Source organism: Phyllobates terribilis, unplaced genomic scaffold, assembly GCF_046119375.1.
Source record: "Phyllobates terribilis strain yellow unplaced genomic scaffold, ASM4611937v1 Scaffold_9__5_contigs__length_417890890, whole genome shotgun sequence".
Taxonomy (NCBI): Eukaryota; Metazoa; Chordata; class Amphibia; order Anura; family Dendrobatidae; genus Phyllobates; species Phyllobates terribilis.
Window position 1 is genome coordinate 391,848,822 of NW_027362769.1, and position 19,583 is coordinate 391,868,404.

Sequence of the window (19,583 nt, forward strand, 5' to 3'; positions counted from 1 at the left end):
AACCCTCTGTTCTCGAGCTGGGGGCAATGGCCATCTCATGGAATCATTTGGTGATACATTATATCCCGGAATGTTTTTTTTTTACCTCCGCCTTCTACATGTCTTCCAGGTTAGGACTCCATACCTACCTATTTTTTTTTCAGACAACTGACCTACAATATTCTCTGTCTGGACCCAAGAGGAAGTCTTTTTGAGGGACTTTATTGGCTCCGGTTGACCTCTTAACCACTTTTCTTTAATCGTATCTTTGAGACGACCTCCTCTTGCCTTTACTGGACTATTCTACATTGAGTTGGTAGGTTGAACTGGATCTGATGATCATTTTCAACCAACCCTCGATGAATCTGAGATGAATCGGTTGCAGATGTCATTTAAAGATAGATGAAGATGATGGGACTTGACCTTCGGAAAACTCATCGTGAATATTTTTCTTTTCTAATATACTCTATTTTTTTTTTCCTGAAGAAATAATATGCCACCAAACTGGTGACATAAACGTTGACAAAAATATCAGATGAATTTGGAAGACCTGGGAATAGTTCCTACACATCATGTAAGGAAGTAGTTTTCATCCTGTGGTGGAAATAGTTGGAGACCACTAATGTATCCTGAGACGTATATACTGTAGTCCATGTTTTTTTTGTTATTTATACCTTGTAGATATTTTTATGTTTTCCTTCCATATCTTGCTGGCCAAATCCTGAGATGTTTGCATCTTCTCTGATCATGGACCTGTCACTCAAGAACGTGATAATTGGAGCCACTGTAGATGCTCAAGGAATCGTCAAGATCAGATGCTTTATAAAAACCTAAAATACTGACCTGCCGCCTTGTGTCTATAGTAATAGGCCTATAATATATATAGATATAAGCTTACACAAACTCCTCACAATAATTAAACCCTTTCCCCCATTACCCTATGATAATATTCCTGAGAAAATGTAAAAATAATCTTTGTGGGGAGTGACAGAAATACATACCACGTGTTTTATATGAAGACTTATTTATTTCTTGTATTCTTGTTTTTCTACTGTTCATTTTATTATGTTATTAAAGGCTTCGAAATCAATCCAAGGGTCCAATCGTCTACAATGTATTTGCCTCTATTCGAGTGTCAATCGCCTGGTTTATGGCATAGGGTGAGATTTAGGGTTAAACTATGGGCAGTGTTGGAGTATAGAAGCGGGTTTAGGGCTAGAGTTTGGCTTGGAATAGGCTGGTCATCCAACAGTTCGTTGGGGTCTCCTGACTTCCCCGATGTATGTGAATGTTGGACTGAATGTTTATGTATTCCCAATGGGAAGAGCAGAGCAAGGGTTCCTAAAGAAACAATCGGATCTAGCGTTGATTTTCAAATCGGTCATTCCTTCTCTCCATCAATATTATCTGTTGGGGGAAGAGTCGGAAGATCCACATTAACGATAGATGGTTGGCCAACACCACCGATATCGACAAGTTCAGCCAACTTTAATGTGTATGGGAGGCTTTGGTGTTGACCAATAGATAGAGTTAGGGTTAGGCTATATAGCAGGGTTTATGGTTTGACCAGAGTTAGAACGGAGTATAGAGAAAGGTCTAATGTTAGAGGACGGACAGAGCCATTGTTTAACCCCCTATATGGTGCACATATCCGTCATAAGCACATGTCACTTTGTACTCCATGACTGATTGCACGTTACAGATTCTGTACCAATGCGATCAGCTGCAGGAACTCAACTGATACATACAGTTGAGTATTCTCAACAATGTTAGCAGTTTAACCTCTCATGAGGAGTTTGACTGAGGGAGAATGCTCCCTCTGTCAGCCCATCAGCACTCCTGAAGTGCAATAGGAAAGTTCCGATGGATTGTTTTGTCAATTGGAAGCCTGACAATGGCCTCCAGATCTGCCATATACTACTGCCTATCAGATCATGCCAGAGGATGGGTCCGATAGGCCACCAATTAGTCAAACACCGACAAGCTAGTCAACGCACTGCAATATACAAGTAGTGCAGTGTATTACCTATGCGATCATAGGATCGTATGTTCACATCTTCTTGGGTTACTAATAAATATTACAAAACAAATCTAAGAAAAATATGTTTTTAAGTGTTACAAAAAAGTAAAAACACCCTCTCCAAAATCCCATTTTTTTTCAAATGTTTAATCTAGAAAAAAAAACATCCTTTAAAATTGACACATATTTGAAACCATAATGACGTGTATTATAACATTAAACTATTATTTATCCCACATGGTGAATGCTGCGTAATAAAAAAAAAAAAAAAAAAAAAAATGTCAGAATTGCTATTTTTGTTCATCTTGTCCCACAAAAAAATGAAATAAAAAGTGATCAAAAAGCTTGTATGTATCAAATAAATGAAACCAAGAAAAGCTACCGTTTGTTACTTGAAAAACAAACCCTCTTGCAGCCCAGAGACTGAAAAAATGAAAAAAGTTCTGGCTTTCAGAATATAATGCAAAAATTTATTTTTTTTAAAGTGATTTTCTCGTGCTGCAAAAGTTGCAAAACTAAAAAAAGATTAATAAAAATTAAATATCACTCATAACGCACCAAACTATAAAACTATACTATTATTTATCCTGTAGGGTAGAAGATAATCTTTAACACAACTCTGTCTACAAAAAAAGTAAATGTGTTATGGGTCTCGGAATTTGGCAAATAAAAACGATTTAAAAAGAAATTGTGAAAACGTAGTAAAAATACAAAAAAAGGCAATGATGAAAAAAATAAATAAATGATCCATGTCCTAAAGGCTAAAAAATCCAGAAATGAAGAAATAAGACTGAATGAAGTTCTCATGTCTCAGCACAGCCTTCACATCTTACTCGAGTGTGACGAGTTAAAGGGGTTGTCCATGGACATCAAATAAAACCCACTGATGTAAATTAATTATGAAAGTGTAATCGGCCCACCCAGATTTCCAGACCAGTCCAATGGTCTACTTCTTCAGAGAGATTCTTCGCCCTCCATATTATCACACTGGCTGTTTGGCTCAGTTCATTCACTGAGGTATAAAAATGTATAAAGTTATACAAAACGATTAGAAAAATATGTAAAAAATGGTCCTCGTCGCAATGACCACCCCTAAAAATAAGACACCTCTACAGAGGCCTGATGACGGCTGAGCATCCTGTCCTACGTGGTTTTGGTGGTTTCCATCGCGTGTCTCATCAGAGGGGGCGTACAATTACTGTTCCAACCAGACATGCTGCTTTGGTGGGTCACAAAACCTAGCGAGGAAGATAGGACAAGGTAAGAGCGGCCATAAAAAAGAAAAGAAGAGAGTTACACGGCCAGAGAAGCTGAAGGACAGAAGAAAGGACACATTAAGGAGGACAATGTTGAGTGGCCGTAGGAGGACATAAAACAGAAGACTCACACAGAACAGAAGTCTAAATGTTCCACAACGCATTCGATGACTGGATAATTGGGGTGTTTGGAATATTAGGGATGGCCTTTTTCATTGGTTGCACCAGCTGCTGGCAACGTAAGTACATCTCACTAGTTTGGCCTCCAGGCATATACATTATCATGGGTTCACGGTTTTTGTCAGGTTCAGGACTTTTGTTGGTGTTATGCTCAAGACTTGTGTTAAGGTGCCACATGCCTCCGATAGATGTCAGTTGAAGACTCTTTAGGCCACCAGCTATTTCTTTTGACTCCACCATAGACCTGAATGGTTGGCTCTGCTAAGAGTTCACGGCCACTAATAACCACACTTCCATACTTGATACTCCTTCTTATCTAATGAGAAAACAAAACCAATCCGCCCTATCCTTCTCTCGACCAACATCATGTGTTGGATGAGAGTCAGAAGACCCCGATAAGCAATAGATGAGCTGGGTTTGGGTTAAGAACATGTGTTGAGGTCCGGGTCAAGGTATGTGCTGGGGTTGGGTTAATAGCCCCTTTAGATGGGTTGATCCAGATTGTTAAGCCAACCGGATACATACAAGAGGATCTGTTTAGACATGCCGCCAAATATTCTTTATGCACAGAATTATGGTTAATATGATCATTCTGTGCCCATACAGTATTATTCTTATTGCCAGAACATCATCTGATTTCATGGGCGATGTGCTGCCAATAATGATGATTTTTAAGCCAGCTTAAGAAAGATCACATCCAAAGAACAAGGGTTTCGCTCGTTCGTCAGGTGATTGGCGATTTGTTAAGACTGGCTGATAGTTGGGAACGAGCCCTCCTATAAATGTGTATTTGCCAAACATTGGTTCCTCCAAATAAGCCATAAGGACTTGTGATCCGGGTTCAGGTTTTGAGTTAAGATAAAGTGCAGATGATGTATCGCAGTTGGGTTCAGGGCTTGTATTAGTGTAATTTTCAGAACTTGTATCAGAGTTGGATTTAGTTCTTTGGTGGGATTAAAAACATGTTTTGGAGTTGGGTACATGTCTTGCTTTAGGATCAATCCAGAATATGTGTTGGTTAAAGGGTTCATGACTTGTGTTAGATTTGGCTTCAGGACTTATGTTGGGGTTGGGTTGAGGACTTGTGTTCGGGTCAAATTCAGGTTTTGCTTTAGAATTGAGTACAGATCATGTGTTGGATTTGGAGTCAGGACTTACGTTTGGGTCAGGATCAGAATGTGTTGTGTTGGCTCAAGATGTGTGTAGGGGTCAGCGCCAGACATGTTAGGTTTGGGTTCACGGCTTGTATTGGGGTTGGGTTGAGGACTTGTGTTGAGGGATTTTGCTAGGGTTAGTTTCATCTCTTTCATTATTATCGGGTCCGGGTACATGGTTTGTGTTGGGTCTAAGTAAAAAGCTTGTGTTGGGTCCAGGTACAGGGCTTTGTGTTGGATTGGGATACAAGGCTCGTTTGGGGTTGGGGTACAGTGCTTGTGTTGGGTCGAGATACATGGCTTGAGTTGGGTCCAGGTACAGGGCTTGAGTTGGGTCCAGGTACAGAGCCTGTGTTGAGTCCAAGTACAAAGCTTGTGCTGAGTCCAGGTACAGACCTGTGTGTTGGGTTGGGGTACAGGACGTGTTTTCATCTGGGGTGCAGGTCTTGTGTTGGGTCTGTGCACAGTGCTGTTAGATCCAGATACAGGGCTTGTATTGGGTTGGGGTGTAGGGCTTGTATTGGGTCTGGGTGCGGGACTTGTGTCAGGTTCAGATAGTGTGGTTTTGGATCAGGACATGTATTAGGGTCAGTGCAGGACTGTTAAATCTTTTGGTGACCGAGTGACAGATTACAAGCTACTTGAGAACTAATATGGCTGACAGTGGAACTGTATGTGTCCCAGACAAAAGTATAGACCATACAAAGCTGAGCATACAAAAGACCGAGACAGGTTAGATACCAGGGGGATGGGCGATGTGGCATCTGCCCCAGGTGCTGGGTGTTGCGGAGGTGGGGGGAACAACAAGCCACCTCACCTGGGCTGAGGTATATACAGTAGATACAAGAGGAGGTGAACCTTTTGCCCTAGATGAAGCCACAGTTCTGAAGAAACCATTAGGAGCATGCAGCAACATTTTTAATTTGTACAATTTTTCCCAAAAATTTCAATATGTAAAAATAACAATTGAAATGAACAATTAAAGAATTACCCTCCCACCCCAAAAAAAAATGTCTTCCTTTTTTCTTTTCCACAATCTTTACAGATAAATCATCACATCCCGGAGGACGCCGCCAGCCTCCTCCGTAAGAACCTATAGACGAACCTTCTTTAATATTTGTGAATATTTTCCTCTATTTCGCGCTGTTTTCATCTTTTTTTTTCACAGAACCCCGGATCTGCAGCCTCGTTATGAACACGGTGAGATCGAATTTACAATAAGTAACTTTTCCTTCTAACAACTTCTCTCTGATATTTTGGTACTTTTGTCTGATTTACAGGTCCGTACCCCCCAAATCCACCTCCAGCGGCTGCAGCTGACCACTCCGTCCCTCAGAAAACAAGTACGGCTATCTCAAATTTGTCCCCCAATTTCTCTACCCCCCTATAACTCCTCTGGTACCAGTCAGTGGTGGTGAACAAATTCTGTTTCGAAAGAGTCAGGGAGGCGGAGCTTACTTTAATTTTATTAATTTGTTATTGCCCTTTAAAATTAATAAACCCTTTAAATCTTTTATCATCGCAACAGGCGCAAACGACGTGGATTCTGAAGAGGATTTTGAGGAATGTAAGTGCAAATTTCTGGTGTTTTTGGAGTAACCGGTCAGATTCAGGTAATATCACCGTAATGATAGGGATCAGACCCTACGTGGATTCACCATCAAAGGAAGCAAATCTTGGAAGAACTGAATACCGGGAGCGGCGCTCTACTATGAAGCTTTGGGACATCATACCCAACAAAGACAAAAATGTTGGAGTGTTCAGTCACCTAGAGGGACTAAAGTGGGAAACATCGGGGCCCAAACCAGTTCTGGGGGCTTCTTTTACAGATGGCTGTCATTTATGGGGACATCGGTGATTGTTGTTTATGGGGACAACAGTGGCTGTCATGTAAGGGGACATCAGTGACTGTCATGTATGGGGACATCAGAGGCTGTCATATAAGGAGACATCAGTGGCTAACATGTATGGGGACATCAGAGGCTGTCATGTATGGATGGGGACATCAGTGGCTGTCATGTAAGGGGACATCAGTGGCTGTCATATAAGGGGACATCAGTGGCTGTCATGTAAAGATACATCAGTGTCTGTCATGTAAGGGGACATCAGTGGCTGTCATGTAAGGGGACATCAGTGGCTTACATGTATGGGGACATCAGAGGCTGTCATGTATGGGGACATCAGAGGCTGTCATGTATGGATGGGGACATCGGTGGCTGTCATGTAAGGGGACATCAGTGGCTGTCATATAAGGGGACATTAGTGGCGTCATGTATGGGGACATCAGTGTCTGTCATGTAAGGGGACATCAGTGGCTGTCATGTAAGGGGACATCAGTGGCTGTCATATAAGGGGACATCAGTGGCTGTCATGTAAAGATACATCAGTGTCTGTCATGTAAGGGGACATCAGTGGCTGTCATGTATGGAGACATCAGTGGCTGTCATGTAAGGGGACATCAGTGGCTGTCATATAAGGGGACATCAGTAGCTGTCATGTAAAGATACATCAGTGTCTGTCATGTATGGAGACATCAGTGGCTGTCATGTATGGGAGAAATCAGTGGCTGTCATGTAAGGGGACATCAGTGGCTATGATGTATGGGGACATCAGTGGCTGTAATGTATGGGAGAAATCAGTGGTTGTCATGGAATGGGACTTCAGTGGCTATGATGTATGGGGACATCAGTGGCTGTCATGTAAGGGGACATCAGTGGCTGTTTAAAGGGGCATCAGTGGCTGTCATGTATGGGGACATCTTTGGCTGTCATTTATGGGAGATGTTAGTGGCTGTCATGTAAGGGGACATCAGTGGCTGTCATGTATGGGAGACATTAGTGGCTGTCATGTATGGAGACATCAGTGGCTGTCATGTATGGAGACATCAGTGGCTGTCATGTAAGGAGACATCAGTGGCTGTCATGTATGTAGACATCAGTGGCTGTCATGTAAGGGGACATCAGTGGCTGGCATGTAAGGAGACATGAGTGGCTGTCATGTAAGGGGACATCAGTGGCTGGCATGTAAGGGGACACCAGTGGTTTTCATGTATGGAGACATCAGTAGTTGTTATGTTAGGGGACATCAGTGGCTGGCATGTAAGGGGACACCACTGGCTATCATTTGTGGGGGATATTTTTAGCTGTCATTCACACATAACAACTGCTGTCACTTACTGAGGGATGTTGTATCAGGCAGAGACATGCGTAGTTTAGCCAAAAAAAACCCTGACACATGGCTGTCTTGTGTAGAAATGCGGTAGCCCCCTTGAAGAGCGGTAGATGATAATTGGCCCTGGCATGTGACATGGACCAGATCTCTTGTGAGTGTCCATCTTTGTGGGATTTGGGCGTTCCTCAGTACTGAATTATATTGGTCCGAGCACCATAAGAGACACGACAGTGAGGAGTTCAGGAATTGGGGAGATTTCCAGTAACAGGTCTTGTAGAGCGGAGATAAGCGTCTCACAGCTGAAACCTCTAGATAATGGGTCACATGACATCGTGAGAACCTGCAGTTTGGTTATGATTTTGGAAAACTTTATAAACTCATTGAAAATATATTGTAAATGATAGAAGCGGTCTGCTCCATGTACCAGATCTCTGCTTGCTGTCAGTGAACATGGCTTGGGCTTTCGGATATTCAGGTCAGTGATACATTGAGGCTCTGCAGAATCTTACACTTCCCTGTTAACATCAAACAAGCAACATATATCTGTCAAACAGGAAACCAGACGTCCGGGCCCCCCGACGCCCCCGCCCTCCGACGCGCGCCGGCTTAGACCACGCCGCTAAGACGCATGTGAATGATTGAGCCTGCAGAAGTAACAGTTTTATGTATAACGGAAAGTTCTGCAACTTTCTAATATACTTTGTGTTTCGGTTTCACCGTTTCCCCATTTTCAGCCCCCCCCCGCTTGCTGTCATTACTTGGTCACATTTGTGTTCATGAAATCAAACAATCAGATTTAAGAGCGACACCATCGTAACTTTGCCAGCGAGGGCTGGGTGGGCTTTCCTCTGTCGACTATTTCTACTCATTGACCGCAAGCAGAGATCTTAAAAATGGTGGGAAATTCAAACGTGAAATATATGGCAAGAATAAAGATGTTACAGTCAGGAGGGGGCCGGGACCTGTGATGTGTTATAATGGGGTCCACATTAACGTTCAGTCTTCTCTCCACAGTTCTGGGCGTGAGTGCAACACAGAAGACAGAGGGGTGAGGTTTTTGTCTTTTTCTATCTGACCCCAAAAGCTCATTCATCCCCTATAGAAGAATAACAAAAACCCTCTGATAATATCCCACAATGTAGGACAGTGATGACTTTTACTGTATTAATAACTGTGTTAAGATTAATTATTTTATTTTTCTCTTTTAGGAAAGGACAGAAATACCAGAAATCTACAGAGGGTAAAAATTATTACTGCGAGCTCCCCCTAGTGGTGGCTGTAATCAAACAGAATCTTATCATGTATCTTTATATACAGCGAGCTCCCCCTAGTGGTGGCTGCAGACAGGATCTTATCATGTATCTCTGTATACAGGGAGGTCCCCCTAGTGGTGGCTGCAGACAGAATCTTATCATGTATCTCTGTATACAGGGAGCTCCCCCTAGTGGTGGCTGCAGACAGAATCTTATCATGTATCTTTGTATACAGGGAGCTCCCCCTAGTGGTGGCTGCAGACTGAATCTTATCATGTATCTCTGTATACAGGGAGCTCCCCCTAGTGGTGGCTGTAATCAAACAGAATCTTATCATGTATCTCTGTATGCAGGGAGCTCCCCCTAGTGGTGGCTGTAATCAAACAGAATCTTATCATGTATCTTTGTATACAGGGAGCTCCCCCTAGTGGTGACTGCAGACAGGATCTTATCATGTATCTCTGTATACAGGGAGCTCCCCCTAGTGGTGGCTGCAGACAGAATCTTATCATGTATCTCTGTATACAGGGAGCTCCCCCTAGTGGTGACTGCAGACAGAATCTTTTCATGTATCTCTGTATACAGGGAGCTCCCCCTAGTGGTGACTGCAGACAGAATGTTATCATGTATCTCTGTATACAGGGAGCTCCCTCTAGTGATGGCTGTAATCAAACAGAATCTTATCATGTATCTCTGTATGCAGGGAGCTCCCCCTAGTGGTGGCTGTAATCAAACAGAATCTTATCATGTATCTCTGTATACAGGGAGCTCCCTCTAGTGGTGGCTGTAATCAAACAGAATCTTATCATGTATCTCTGTATGCAGGGAGCTCCCTCTAGTGGTGCCTGCAGACAGAATCTTATCCTGTATCTCTGTATACAGGGAGCTCCCTCTAGTGGTGGCTGTAATCAAACAGAATCTTATCATGTATCTCTGTATGCAGGGAGCTCCCCCTAGTGGTGGCTACAAACAGAATCTTATCATGTATCTCTGTATACAGGGAGCTCCCCCTAGTGGTGGCTACAGACAGGATCTTATTATGTATCTCTGTATACAGGGAGCTCCCCCTAGTGGTGACTGCAGACAGGATCTTATCATGTATCTCTGTATACAGGGAGCTCCCCCTAGTGGTGGCTGCAGACAGGATCTTATCATGTATCTCTGTATACAGGGAGCTCCCCCTAGTTGTGGCTGTTGACAGAATCTTATCATGTATCTCTGTATACAGGGAGCTCCCCCTAGTGGTGGTTGCAGACAGAATCTTATCATGAATCTCTGTATACAGGGAGCTCCCCCTAGTGGTGGTTGCAGACAGGATCTTATCATGTATCTCTGTATACAGGGAGCTCCCCCTAGTGGTGGCTGCAGACAGAATCTTATCATGAATCTCTGTATACAGGGAGCTCCCCCTAGTGGTGGTTGCAGACAGAATCTTATCATGTATCTCTGTATACAGGGAGCTCCCCCTAGTGGTGGTGCAGACAGAATCTTATCATGTATCTCTGTATACAGGGAGCTCCCCCTAGTGGTGACTGCAGACAGAATCTTATCATGTATCTTTGTATACAGGGAGCTCCCCCTAGTGGTGGCTGCAGACAGGATCTTATCATGTATCTCTGTATACAAGGAGCTCCCCCTAGTGGTGGCTGCAGACAGGATCTTATCATGTATCTCTCTATACAGGGAGCTCCCCCTAGTGGTGGCTGCAGACAGGATCTTATCATGTATCTCTCTATACAGGGAGCTCCCCCTAGTGGTGGCTGTAGACAGAATCTTATCATGTATCTCTGTATAGAGGGAGCTCCCCCTAGTGGAGGCTGCAGACAGAATCTTATCATGTATCTCTGTATACAGGGAGGTCCCCCTAGTGGTGGCTGCAGACAGAATCTTATCATGTATCTCTGTATACAGGGAGCTCCCCCTAGTGGTGGCTGCAGACAGAATCTTATCATGTATCTTTGTATACAGGGAGCTCCCCCTAGTGGTGGCTGCAGACTGAATCTTATCATGTATCTCTGTATACAGGGAGCTCCCCCTAGTGGTGGCTGCAGACAGGATCTTATCATGTATCTCTGTATACAGGGAGGTCCCCCTAGTGGTGGCTGCAGACAGAATCTTATCATGTATCTCTGTATACAGGGAGCTCCCCCTAGTGGTGGCTGCAGACAGAATCTTATCATGTATCTTTGTATACAGGGAGCTCCCCCTAGTGGTGGCTGCAGACTGAATCTTATCATGTATCTCTGTATACAGGGAGCTCCCCCTAGTGGTGGCTGTAATCAAACAGAATCTTATCATGTATCTCTGTATGCAGGGAGCTCCCCCTAGTGGTGGCTGTAATCAAACAGAATCTTATCATGTATCTTTGTATACAGGGAGCTCCCCCTAGTGGTGACTGCAGACAGGATCTTATCATGTATCTCTGTATACAGGGAGCTCCCCCTAGTGGTGGCTGCAGACAGAATCTTATCATGTATCTCTGTATACAGGGAGCTCCCCCTAGTGGTGACTGCAGACAGAATCTTTTCATGTATCTCTGTATACAGGGAGCTCCCCCTAGTGGTGACTGCAGACAGAATGTTATCATGTATCTCTGTATACAGGGAGCTCCCTCTAGTGATGGCTGTAATCAAACAGAATCTTATCATGTATCTCTGTATGCAGGGAGCTCCCCCTAGTGGTGGCTGTAATCAAACAGAATCTTATCATGTATCTCTGTATACAGGGAGCTCCCTCTAGTGGTGGCTGTAATCAAACAGAATCTTATCATGTATCTCTGTATGCAGGGAGCTCCCTCTAGTGGTGCCTGCAGACAGAATCTTATCCTGTATCTCTGTATACAGGGAGCTCCCTCTAGTGGTGGCTGTAATCAAACAGAATCTTATCATGTATCTCTGTATGCAGGGAGCTCCCCCTAGTGGTGGCTACAAACAGAATCTTATCATGTATCTCTGTATACAGGGAGCTCCCCCTAGTGGTGGCTACAGACAGGATCTTATTATGTATCTCTGTATACAGGGAGCACCCCCTAGTGGTGACTGCAGACAGGATCTTATCATGTATCTCTGCATACAGGGAGCTCCCCCTAGTGGTGGCTGCAGACAAGATCTTATCATGTATCTCTGTATACAGGGAGCTCCCCCTAGTTGTGGCTGTTGACAGAATCTTATCATGTATCTCTGTATACAGGGAGCTCCCCCTAGTGGTGGTTGCAGACAGAATCTTATCATGAATCTCTGTATACAGGGAGCTCCCCCTAGTGGTGGTTGCAGACAGGATCTTATCATGTATCTCTGTATACAGGGAGCTCCCCCTAGTGGTGGCTGCAGACAGAATCTTATCATGAATCTCTGTATACAGGGAGCTCCCCCTAGTGGTGGTTGCAGACAGAATCTTATCATGTATCTCTGTATACAGGGAGCTCCCCCTAGTGGTGGTGCAGACAGAATCTTATCATGTATCTCTGTATACAGGGAGCTCCCCCTAGTGGTGACTGCAGACAGAATCTTATCATGTATCTTTGTATACAGGGAGCTCCCCCTAGTGGTGGCTACAGACAGGATCTTATTATGTTTCTCTGTATACAGGGAGCTCCCCCTAGTGGTGACTGCAGACAGGATCTTATCATGTATCTCTGCATACAGGGAGCTCCCCCTAGTGGTGGCTGCAGACAGGATCTTATCATGTATCTCTGTATACAGGGAGCTCCCCCTAGTTGTGGCTGTTGACAGAATCTTATCATGTATCTCTGTATACAGGGAGCTCCCCCTAGTGGTGACTGCAGACAGAATCTTATCATGTATCTCTGTATACAGGGAGCTCCTCCTAGTGGTGGCTGTAGACAGAATCTTATCATGTATCTCTGTATAGAGGGAGCTCCCCCTAGTGGTGGCTGCAGACAGGATCTTATCATGTATCTCTGTATACAAGGAGCTCCCCCTAGTGGTGGCTGCAGACAGGATCTTATCATGTATCTCTCTATACAGGGAGCTCCCCCTAGTGGTGGCTGCAGACAGGATCTTATCATGTATCTCTCTATACAGGGAGCTCCCCCTAGTGGTGGCTGTAGACAGAATCTTATCATGTATCTCTGTATAGAGGGAGCTCCCCCTAGTGGAGGCTGCAGACAGAATCTTATCATGTATCTCTGCATAGAGGGAGCTCCCCCTAGTGGAGGCTGCAGACAGGATCTTATCATGTATCTCTCTATACAGGGAGCTCCCCCTAGTGGTGGCTGTAGACAGAATCTTATCATGTATCTCTGTATAGAGGGAGCTCCCCCTAGTGGAGGCTGCAGACAGAATCTTATCATGTATCTCTGTATAGAGGGAGCTCCCCCTAGTGGTGGCTGCAGACAGGATCTTATCATGTATCTCTGTATACAAGGAGCTCCCCCTAGTGGTGGCTGCAGACAGGATCTTATCATGTATCTCTCTATACAGGGAGCTCCCCCTAGTGGTGGCTGTAGACAGAATCTTATCATGTATCTCTGTATAGAGGGAGCTCCCCCTAGTGGAGGCTGCAGACAGAATCTTATCATGTATCTCTGTATAGAGGGAGCTCCCCCTAGTGGAGGCTGCAGACAGGATCTTATCATGTATCTCTCTATACAGGGAGCTCCCCCTAGTGGTGGCTGTAGACAGAATCTTATCATGTATCTCTGTATAGAGGGAGCTCCCCCTAGTGGAGGCTGCAGACAGAATCTTATCATGTATCTCTGTATAGAGGGAACTCCCCCTAGTGGTGACTGCAGACAGAATCTTATCATGTATCTCTGTATACAGGGAGCTCCCCCTAGTGGTGACTGCAGACAGGATCTTATCATGTATCTCTGTATACAGGGAGCTCCTCCTAGTGGTGGCTGTAGACAGAATCTTATCATGTATCTCTGTATAGAGGGAGCTCCCCCTAGTGGTGGCTGCAGACAGGATCTTATCATGTATCTCTGTATACAAGGAGCTCCCCCTAGTGGTGGCTGCAGACAGGATCTTATCATGTATCTCTCTATACAGGGAGCTCCCCCTAGTGGTGGCTGTAGACAGAATCTTATCATGTATCTCTGTATGCAGGGAGCTCCCCCTAGTGGAGGCTGCAGACAGAATCTTATCATGTATCTCTGTATAGAGGGAGCTCCCCCTAGTGGAGGCTGCAGACAGGATCTTATCATGTATCTCTCTATACAGGGAGCTCCCCCTAGTGGTGGCTGTAGACAGAATCTTATCATGTATCTCTGTATAGAGGGAGCTCCCCCTAGTGGAGGCTGCAGACAGAATCTTATCATGTATCTCTGTATAGAGGGAACTCCCCCTAGTGGTGACTGCAGACAGAATCTTATCATGTATCTCTGTATACAGGGAGCTCCCCCTAGTGGTGACTGCAGACAGGATCTTATCATGTATCTCTGTATACAGGGAGCACCCCCTAGTGGTGGCTGCAGACAGAACCTTATCATGTATCTCTGTATATAGGGAGCTCCCCCTAGTGGTGGCTGCAGACAGAAACTTATCATGTATCTCTGTATACAGGGAGCTCCCCCTAGCGGTGACTGCAGACAGAATCTTATCATGTATCTCTGTATACAGGGAGCTCCCCCTAGTGGTGACTGCAGACAGGATCTTATCATGTATCTCTGTATACAGGGAGCTCCCCCTAGTGGTGGCTGCAGACAGAATCTTATCCTTTATCTCTGTACACAGGGAGCTCCCCCTAGTTGTGGCTGTTGACAGAATCTTATCATGTATCTCTGTATACAGGGAGCTCCCCCTAGTGGTGGCTGTAGACAGAATCTTATCATGTATCTCTGTATACAGGGAGCTCCCCCTAGTGGTGACTGCAGACAGGATCTTATCATGTATCTCTGTATACAGGGAGCTCCCCCTAGTGGTGGCTGCAGACAGAACCTTATCATGTATCTCTGTATACAGGGAGCTCCCCCTAGTTGTGGCTGTTGACAGAATCTTATCATGTATCTGACGCGCCCCTGGGCCTGTGTCGCGCTGCGTTGCGCACGCGGGAGCTTACCCGGAGCCGGATCTCTTGAGGGTTGTAGTTTCGTGGCGGTGATCCGGTCCGTGCCCAGGGAGTCAGACTAAGTGGCGCTGTATTAGCGGTAGATGTTGGACGACTACGCCACCCGTTGAGTACAGCTAAGGAGCTGCTGCTGCAGGGCAGACCGCTGAGGCCGGTGGTAGGATTGTGCAGCGTGATAGTATAACCCCCAACGGGAGGGGTATGGCCTCAGGGCAGCCGACGTGGATGATGGGGGTAGCAGGAACCACTCGGAGACGGTACGGTGTAGTTCAGGGTCTTTACTGGTGACAAAGATAGACCCTACCGGAGTACTGGCTAGCGATTGGGGCCTGGTCAGTCCTTGAGCAGATGGGATCTCCCCTGGCCAGGCGGAGTTGTAGGCCTCCCAAACTAACGATACTCTTCCGGCTACCTTGCTAGAGGCGGGTATAAGTAGCCCACGTCCCTGAGTGTACCGTGTGGTGCTCACCCGTATGGCCGGTGACTCGGGGCCTTCTAGTAGCTTCCGCTCCACGACGGCGGTGCTGGTTCCACGCGTGTGACCGTGCCTTCGGATTTCTGGGCCAGAGGACCTGCAATCCCCTGCCGGTCGGTTTCTGCTGCGGGATAGGAGTTAGTCCCCACAGCCTCGGACTCCGGGTCCGGTGATAACTTCTCAGTCAGGGCGAGCTCTGCAGCTGCCAGCCCCTGACTCCTTATAGCACTGCTCCCACAGAGCTCCTGATGTTCTTCTCCTATATCTGCTGCTCTTCTCTGTCTCTACTTCTTCTCTACTCACTAACCCTGCCTCAGCCCTAGGTTTATATAGGGGAAGTTCTTCCCCTCCCAGGACTGGGCAGGAGGTGTGGCATGCATAGGATCCCTGACCAAGAGACCTCCCACCTGCTCTCAGACGTAATATCTCTATCACTGTGGCAACCAGACCCCTGGGGTGTCACATTCCCCCCTAGTGAAATTTAGTACTCCGGGACTAAACATATTTTTAGAAAAACATAACAAGGTATAAACAATAATAATACAATAAGAAAAACACATAAAGATGGTTACGGCGTGTCCGCAACCGCGTGCAGTTTTGAAGAAAAGCAAGGTGTCCATTTCACCAAAACAGGGAGACGTAACCAGGTAGGGGTCTGTCCTGCCCCGAGTCCTTAACAGTCTTTAGTCCATCCTGGGTTACGCTCCAACTAATTGTACAAGGATTCCCGGTAAATCCACCAAGGACTCCTAAAAATAACTAGAAACACATAATTATTTACAAGTAACAGACAGGTGACCACAAATAAAACAATTTAAACACTTCAAATCCTCCAACGTGCGGGTAACTGGCCTCTAGTGGCCCTAGTGGACCTACGGAGCTGACTGTCTGGCCCTGAACTACAGGGTGTAGGAGCTGTCAAGGGTAAACTGGGCAGCTGTCCACGGGCCCTTTGGCTCACTAGAGGCATGGCAGGTTCACTATAAGCAGAGGGTTGATCCTCCTGGTCTGCTGGTGTGGGGTCTTCTGCCTCCTGGACCGGCTGTTCTTCCAGCTCTACCTGTTGCTCCGTAGGTGCTTGGGATGCTGGTTGGAGGAAGGTGAGTACGGGTACCACAACTGCGCCATTGACTTGAGTCCAAGACCGAGGGAAGTCTCCGAGCACAGTACTAACCATATCTTCCCTTTCCTCTACGGGTCGAGGGTCTTCTTGTTCCTCTTCAGGGTTCCGTAGCTGTTCGGGACACTTCTTCAGGTGATCCCGGGATACAATGGTTGTGGTTTCCCCTCCGTCTTTACTGATGGTACAGACCTTTGGGTTGTCGTGGCTTGAGGGCAGTACGATGTACGGGTCCTTCTCCCACTGGTCGTCCAACTTGTGGAGCCGCCTTTTCCTCTTCAAGACCTGCTCTCCGGGTACCAGGGGAACAGCGGGAGCATACTGTTTGTAAGTTTTCTCTTGTCTTTCCCTAGCTTGACAGAGACTTCGCTCCACGCTCTCCTGTACTTTCCGGTACTGCTGCTGCCTCTCTGTGTCCCAGTCTGCTTCTGGTGAAGTGTCCTCGGGTGTCAGGACTCCCATCTCCAGGTCAACAGGTAGCTTACCAGGTCTTGCCCTCATCAAGTAAGCCGGGGTACAGTTGGTGGAACCTACCGGGATGTGGTTGTATAGGTCCACTAGGTCGGGCAGCCTCTCAGGCCACAGACTGCGTTCTTCCAGGGGCAATGTTTTCAGAAGATCTATCACCACCTGGTTCATTTTCTCACAAAGTCCATTAGTTTGCGGATGATAGGGTGTCGTCCTTATCTTCCGGCAGCCATACAGAGTGCAGAATTCTTGGAAGACCTCCGCTTCAAAGGCAGGTCCCTGGTCTGTCAACACTTGGTCCGGGTACCCGTGTGGACGGCAGAAATGCTGCTGGAAGGCTCTAGCTGCTGTTCGAGCTGTTAAGTCCTTGACGGGGACGACAACCAAGAACCGGGAGTAGTGATCCACGATGGTTAGTGCGTAGACGTAGCCACTTCTGCTTGGGGTCAGTTTTACATGATCCAAGGCTACCAGTTCCAACGGCTGCCGGGTGACGATGGACTGCAGGGGAGTCTTCTGGCTGGCACGGTCCTTCCTTCTTAGGTTGCACGGGCCACAGTCTCTGCACCACCTCTCGATGGTTCCCCTCATGCCTACCCAGTGGAACCGCCCGCGCAGCAGGAACTCCAGCTTCTTCCATCCGAAGTGTCCAGCCCCGTCGTGGTATGCCTCCATCACCACGGCTGCGTCTCTTCGTGGCACCACTACTTGCCAGATTAGTTCATGCGTCCGGGAGTTAACCATTCGGCGGCACAACTTCCCCTTGTAAAGGAACAGTCGACTCTTCTCAGCCCACAGTTGTTTGGCTTCCTCTGGAGCGTCCGGGTCAAGGCGAGCCTCTGGCCGAGTCAGCATCTCCTTCACCAGTCGGACGGCAGGGTCACTGTCTTGCGTTTCCTCCCAGTTGTAGTGAGGCAAGGGGTTAAACGTAGCGGCTTGCTTACTCCTTCCCCGATGGGAATACTGGATAGTCCCATGACGGTGGAACGCGGGGAGTTCGACTTCTTCCAGTCCCTCTGGATCTTCTCCTACGTCCGGTAGGTTTGGCATCCTGGACAGGGCGTCCGCGTTGGTATTGGAGCGTCCTGCCCGGTATTTGATTGTGAACTCGTAGTTGGACAGACGGGCCATCCATCTCTGCTCTAGGGCACCGAGTCTTGCCGTGTCCAGGTGTGTCAACGGGTTGTTATCCGTGTACACGGTGAACCGGGAAGAAGCGAGGTAGTGCTTAAAGCGTTCGGTGACTGCCCACACCACTGCCAGGAACTCTAGCTTAAATGAGCTGTAATTCTCAGGGTTTCTTTCGGTGGGTCGCAGTTCTCGACTGGCGTAAGCGATTACTCGTTCTTTCCCCTGCTGGATCTGGGACAGTACGGCTCCTAGCCCGATGTTACTTGCGTCGGTGTAGAGGATAAAGGGCTGGCTGTAATCAGGATTTCATCCCCCGTGAGGGCCATCTTCAGCTGGCGGAAGGACTCTTCTTCTAACCTCTCCCATCTGAAGGGTGGCTTCTGGTTCTTGGCCTTCCGGGACTGGCCTATCAGGAGGTCCTGCATAGGAGCTGCCTTTTTGGTGAAACCGGGGATGAATCTGCGGTAATAGCCTACCAACCCGAGGAACTGCCGCACTTCCTTTACACTGGAGGGACTTGGCCATTCCTTAATTGCGGTGATCTTATCAGGGTCGGGAGCCACTCCATCAGCGCTCACCACGTGTCCCAGGTACTGCACCTTTGGTTTCAGGAGGTGACACTTGGAGGGTTTCACCTTTAGGCCGTAGCTTGCCAGAGCTTCGAACACTTCCGCCAGGTGTTTCAGGTGGTCCTCATACGTCTTGGAATATACGATGACATCGTCCAGGTACAGCAGGACCGTCTCGAAGTTTCTGTGGCCCAGACAGCACTCCATTAATCGTTGGAAGGTTCCTGGTGCGTTGCAGAGTCCGAACGGCATGCAGGTAAACTCGCTAAGTCCCATCGGGGTGGTGAATGCGGTCTTCTCCCGGTCCGCCTCTGCTACAGGAACCTGCCAGTACCCACTAGTGAGATCCAAGGTAGAGAAGAAGTTAGCAGATCTTAAAGCAGCCAAAGACTCCTCTATCCTTGGTAAGGGGTACGCATCCTTGTGTGTGATACGGTTGATTTTCCGGTAATCTACACACATCCTCATGGTGTTGTCTTTCTTTTTGACTAAGACTAGTGGAGCTGCCCAGGGGCTACAGCTATCCCTGATCACCCCAGCCTCCTTCATGTCTCTAAGCATCCCCTTGGCGTGTTGGTAGTGTGCAGGGGGTACGGGTCGATACCTCTCTTTTATGGGAGGATGGTCTCCCGTGGGGATGTGGTGTTCTACCCCCTTGACTCGCCCGAAGTCTAACGGGTGTTTACTAAACACTCTCTCGTACTCTCGAACCACCCGATAGACTCCCTGTCTCTGGTGTGAGGGAGTGGAGTCAGTACCCAAATGTAGTTGCTGACA

The 19,583-nt window shown here is 46.9% G+C and overlaps 2 protein-coding genes across 7 annotated transcripts in view; both read left to right on the top strand.

The window, feature by feature from the left end:
• LOC141162520 (E3 ubiquitin-protein ligase TRIM39-like) overlaps positions 1-1,069 on the top strand; it is a 101,216-nt gene extending 100,147 nt beyond the window's left edge. For 2 of the 3 annotated variants that reach the window (XM_073648696.1, XM_073648698.1), the window contains one exon: positions 110-1,069. The gene's annotated coding sequence lies outside the window, so the exon portion shown is untranslated. The remainder of the gene's footprint in view (positions 1-109) is intronic. The other variant, XM_073648697.1, reaches the window with a different exon arrangement.
• A 2,075-nt stretch (positions 1,070-3,144) lies between these two features.
• The window catches only part of LOC141162523 (uncharacterized), a 37,542-nt gene continuing 21,103 nt past the window's right edge, over positions 3,145-19,583 (top strand). For 2 of the 4 annotated variants that reach the window (XM_073648704.1, XM_073648706.1), the window contains exons 1-7: positions 3,145-3,494; positions 5,635-5,674; positions 5,758-5,789; positions 5,870-5,932; positions 6,118-6,156; positions 8,775-8,808; positions 8,969-9,000. In XM_073648704.1, the coding sequence (XP_073504805.1) occupies positions 3,404-3,494; positions 5,635-5,674; positions 5,758-5,789; positions 5,870-5,932; positions 6,118-6,156; positions 8,775-8,808; positions 8,969-9,000 (331 nt within the window). In that variant the 5' untranslated portion in view covers positions 3,145-3,403. The remainder of the gene's footprint in view (positions 3,495-5,634; positions 5,675-5,757; positions 5,790-5,869; positions 5,933-6,117; positions 6,157-8,774; positions 8,809-8,968; positions 9,001-19,583) is intronic. The other 2 variants (XM_073648705.1, XM_073648703.1) reach the window with 2 other exon arrangements.